Source organism: Penaeus japonicus, unplaced genomic scaffold, assembly GCF_977035675.1.
Source record: "Penaeus japonicus unplaced genomic scaffold, GWHDUDI00000001_assembly GWHDUDI00000012, whole genome shotgun sequence".
Classification (NCBI taxonomy): domain Eukaryota; kingdom Metazoa; phylum Arthropoda; class Malacostraca; order Decapoda; family Penaeidae; genus Penaeus; species Penaeus japonicus.
Window position 1 is genome coordinate 35,594,230 of NW_028234414.1, and position 5,000 is coordinate 35,599,229.

Consider the following 5,000-nt stretch of genomic DNA (forward strand, 5'->3'; position numbering starts at 1 on the left):
CGTCCACTGAGAGCCCATGCCAGAGAACACAAGCCACACAGGTCGTGGTGCAGCAGGTACACTGGATACCTAGAGGAAAAATCAAATTTTAAATATAATTATATTAGTTGCCTACGATTTTCCTAAAGTGAAAATTAAAGTGAAGATACAGCAGTCAGTGAATGGATAAAACAAAGTGAATAGTGACCCACTATACAGACAAGCCCCCGATATTCAGATACTTACTCCAAGTACTTCTCTCTCTGCATCCACAATGGTATACCCCCGAACAGGCAGACTATTCGTGGGCATGTCAGAGAGCTTGTCAAGAAGGCCACAAAGAGCCGGAGTAGCCCGCTCCTTCACGCCTTCCAGCAAGGTCCTTACTGCGTCCTCCGTGCGTCCCGAAGCCACCACAAGCCTCGGAATACCAGTGGGTACTTTGTCCTCGGAGGCGTTGTTCTCGCCTTCGCCATTGGTAGCAAAGTGGCAGTCAGTTATGATTTCTTTAGTTGTTGGGCATATTCTCTGCGTTGTGGGGATCAGGACGGGTCTTGAGGGTTCAGTAGAGGGCTGAACTGGAGTGTTCGGGGAGCGCAGAAGTACATGCACATTGGCGCCTCCAAACCCGAAACTGTTGACGGCTGCATAACCACCTGGCCAGGGAGTGTTTTCACTTACCACCTAAAGAAACAGGAAGCGAATTGTAACGTAAAAAGATAAACCATACAGGAATAATTGGAAATTTAATAATTGTGATTTAAAGGACATACAATAACGACCTTTATATTATAAAATTACCTTTATTCTCCCATCTGATAACGCTGGAATTTCAGTGTTTGGACTGTTAAAGTGCAGGTTACCAGCAATTTCTCGCTTCTGCATTGCCAGGAGAACCTGTGGAAAAAAAATATTACAATCAAGAACATTGGCAATGAAACCAAAACAAATTTCCCATCACTGTCTATTGCCATAAAGTGCATGTGGTTCTCACCTTAACAATTGAACAGAGGCCAGAGGCAGGTTCCGCATGCCCCATGTTAGACTTGACAGATCCCATGAGCAGGGGAGAGGAGCGGCCGTTGCAGAACACGTCGGAGAGAGCGTTCACTTCTTGTGGGTCGCCGGCCTGGAGGAGGAAGTTTAAGCGATTAGAAGAAAAATATCAGTATTAACGAGACCTCATGTTCTTAAAGTGAATGATCATAGCCACGTGTGTGTTTTCGCGTTCAATTACCGTGGTACATGCAACAACAAAAGAATCAAAACCATTGCAGCAGCGAAACAAAGGCAATGATATAGCCTTACCTTAGTGCCGGTACCGTGAGCCTCCACATAAGACACATCCGTAGGGGACACACCAGCCAGGCTGTACACTTCCTGCAGCAGGTTCTTCTGGACAGCGCCTGAAGGGAAGGTCACGCCCTCGCCCTTGTGGCCATCAGTGTTAGCGCGGGCGTGGGTGACATGGGCGTATACTCGGCGAGAATCTGCTGCGCGCTGGAGGAAGATCACCACAGCTGCCTCGCTCCGTACGTACCTGTAGGAAGTACATCGTTAGGATGATTTGACCGCTAATGAATGATGTCTGCGTTGTAGTGCTAGGTGAGAGAGAGAGAGAGAGAGAGAGAGAGAGAGAGAGAGAGAGAGAGAGAGAGAGAGAGAGAGAGAGAGAGAGAGAGAGAGAGAGAGAGAGAGAGAGAGAGAGAGAGAGAGAGAGACGAGAAGAGAGAGAGAGAGAGAGAGAGAGAAGAGAGAGACAGACGAGAGAGGAGAAGAGAGCGAGAGAGAGAGAGAGAGAGAGAGAGAGAGAGAGAGAGAGAGAGAGAGAGAGAGAGAGAGAGAGAGAGAGAGAGAGAGAGAGAGAGAGAGAGAGAGAAAGAAAGAGAAAGAGAAACAGAGACAGAGAGAGAGAAACAGAGAGAGAGAGAGAGAAACAGAGGGAGATAAAGAGAGAGCGCACGTGTGCGTGCGTGCGTGCGTGCGTGCGTGCGTGCGTGTGTTTGTGTTTGTGTGTGTGTGTGTGTGTGTGTGTGTGTGTGTGTGTGTGTGTGTGTGTGTGTGTGTGTGTGTGTGTGTGTGTGTGTGTGACTGTGTGACTGTGTCTATATGGATCTAATGTCCGTATGTTTACAGCTTTTGTGTTTATATATAAAAAAGAACTTTAGTCATCACTTTTTTCGTCAAAAGAAATGTTTCGTTTTACCGATGTCACTTTCTCTTTGGAGTATCATGACAGACTTCGTGTTTGTGTAGTAACTCGCCCTGCTACGGACCTTTTTTACCAAACGGGAAAAAATATTCCTTTTTTGAGTCTGTGCGCATGTGCGTGTAATTTCTCTAACTTAACCATATCCAAGACTAAAAAAGACCAAAAAAAAAAGTATACCATGATAATTCAAACCATTCTTTTCTCATAAAAACGAAGAAAAACTAGAAGTATCTACCTTCAGAAAAAAAAAAAAAAGTTGAAAAAAAACTCACCCATTGCCAGAGCAGTCAAATGACTTGCACTTGCCGTCCGTTGCAAGCATGTTGAGCGAGTTGAACTGCATCGAGTTCTGGGGTTTGAGGGTGAGGTTGGTTCCTCCAACGACGGCGGCCTCAATCTCGCCCTCCATGATGGCCGTCCACGCCACCTGGAGTGCCACCATCGAGGACGAGCATGCTGTGTCGATGGCGTAGCTCGGTCCTGTAGACGGAAATAGATAAATCATCCGGATATGGAATAAAGGTTTCTTATGCGATGATTACTTTATAATTGAAATCAATTACCATGGCCATTCCTCCTCACTTGTCATCAAATTAATTAGACCTAACCGGAACAACCAAGAAACGAAGTGTTTCCAATCCCCTTAATAATATCCTTCTCACTATACCTTTGAAGTCGAAGGTGTACGAATGCGGTCACTTGTCATCAAATTAATTAGACCTAACCGGAACAACCAAGAAACGAAGAGTACCACAGAAGTCGAAAAAAAAACACTTTCATAAATCACCCTTAATGGCAGTGAGTGTTTCCAATCCCCTTAATTAATATCCTTCTCACTATACCTTTGAAGTCGAAGGTGTACGAGATGCGGTTGGGGAACATGGCGCGACAGCATCCCGTGAGCGCGTAGCCCGAAACCTGCGCTGGATCCGCTGTCCAGGCTTCCTCGCTCTCGCTGCTGCTCACGCCCACATACACGCCCACACGACGCCCACGTAGTTCGCTAGGGTTCATGCCTGTATTTTGAAGAAAATGAGACAAAAATGTATTTTCATCTGGTCATTCTACTGATTATGATTGATATGAATACATATAGAGTATATTACCAGAATGCAAAATAATCTCAAGATCAAAATAATTATAAAAATAATGATGATAATGATAATCATCATCATCATCATTATCATTATCATTAATATTATTATTACCACTACTACTATTATCATTCCTATTATTACAATCATTACTATTATTATAATTTCTATTATCACAAATAATCAAAACCTCATAAACCAGCCCACACACCGGCATCAAGGATGGCTTCATGCGTCAGTTCAAGCAGGAGGCGCAGCTGCGGATCCATTTTGTGCGCCTGTCGCGGAGACACGCTGAAGAAGGCGCTGTCGAAGTGGGCCAAGTCAGGAATCTTGCCCGAGCGGCGAGGGAGGCCGTGGATTCCTGCATTGAGAGGGGACTTTTTCAAATAATATTCAGAATTGTGAATTATGCTTATGAATGGAGAGAAATATTACTTCGATCGAAATAAGAATATCAAGAGACTTCAAAATATATGTAAAGACTGTAAAGGAAGAAAGAGAAAGAAAAGGAAAAGAGAAATTTGTTAAGAAAAGACCCGCATACATGATGAAAAACTGGAATACACTCGCCGAATAAAGAAGTAATAAAGAGTTCGAAGGACCATACAAAAAAAAATGGTAAGTGAGCCCCTGAGCGGAGGGGAAAAAATGTTAATTCGGGTTTTGAGAAAAAGTCTTAGAGTATTCTTTTCTAATACTCGGAACTGACAGAAAGGATAGAAGGGTAATCGAATGAGCACCGAAAAAATGAAAAAAAAAGTATGACTAGATATAAAAATGAAGTTTTTTTTTAATACAAAAGCAGTAGAAAGTACAAAAAGAACTGTGTTTAGTAGAGACTCTGAGGTTTCTGATATATTTTAGAGAATAATCATTTCGACAAAAATACGAATATTGCATAGATTTGCAAAAGAAGAAGAGAACATTGAAGAAGAATGAAAATCATTACAGAAAAAAAAAAACAGCAGACTTTGAAAAAGAAAATGGCAGAAGAAAAGAAAACAATCATGATTTAAAAACAAAATGGATAAAGATAAAGAAGGAAAAAAACAGAACAGTATCAGCGAAAATATAAAGTGAAAAGAAAGAAAATAAATTGACCAAACGCAGAAGATATCCCCACAAAACACAGACCAAACGCACCAATAAAACACAAAAAAAAAAAAAAAAAACAAGAAAAAAAATAGAGAGAGAGGGAGACAGAAAAAGCGCTAACATTTTCAAACTTTCACGAGAGTCGACGACCGTGCGACTGACTCTCAGTTGGAGATCATGACTAAATATCAAACACGTGCTCGTTCCTTTAATGTGTTTTCCCGTGAGGTTACTTTACCCTACATATGTAGATGATCATAATAAATCAATAAATAGTAATGATAATTGAATATGCAATACCACTAAGAAGAAATATGTAATGATAAATACTGTTTATATCATTTCATCATTACCATAAAATTCAAATAAATATATTGTCGGATTAAAAAGAAATCAAAGACCACTAGTTATAAAATAAAAAAGAACGAGTAAAAAGTATAACTAATTAAAATCTAAGACATCACCCAGTCATGTTTCCCACCGATGTTTATATACATGAACCTTACCACCCTCCCCCCCCCCCCGATAAAAAATAATAAAAACAAATAAAACACAGTACATTTAAAAACAAATCAAAACAACTATTCCCTCTACAAACACAGTTCCCCACCAACTCA

The 5,000-nt window shown here is 41.4% G+C and overlaps 1 protein-coding gene across 1 annotated transcript in view; it reads right to left on the reverse strand.

Moving 5' to 3' along the window:
* Nucleotides 1-5,000, reverse strand: part of LOC122253228 (fatty acid synthase) — a 20,147-nt gene that overhangs the window by 13,034 nt on the left and 2,113 nt on the right. The window contains exons 4-11 of the mRNA XM_086542162.1: nucleotides 3,497-3,649; nucleotides 3,034-3,207; nucleotides 2,464-2,671; nucleotides 1,288-1,519; nucleotides 974-1,108; nucleotides 781-876; nucleotides 226-663; nucleotides 1-69 (exon numbers count right to left, since the gene is read on the reverse strand). The exon at nucleotides 1-69 is cut by the window's left edge and continues 168 nt beyond it. Of these exons, the coding sequence (XP_086398288.1) occupies nucleotides 1-69; nucleotides 226-663; nucleotides 781-876; nucleotides 974-1,108; nucleotides 1,288-1,519; nucleotides 2,464-2,671; nucleotides 3,034-3,207; nucleotides 3,497-3,649 (1,505 nt within the window). The remainder of the gene's footprint in view (nucleotides 70-225; nucleotides 664-780; nucleotides 877-973; nucleotides 1,109-1,287; nucleotides 1,520-2,463; nucleotides 2,672-3,033; nucleotides 3,208-3,496; nucleotides 3,650-5,000) is intronic.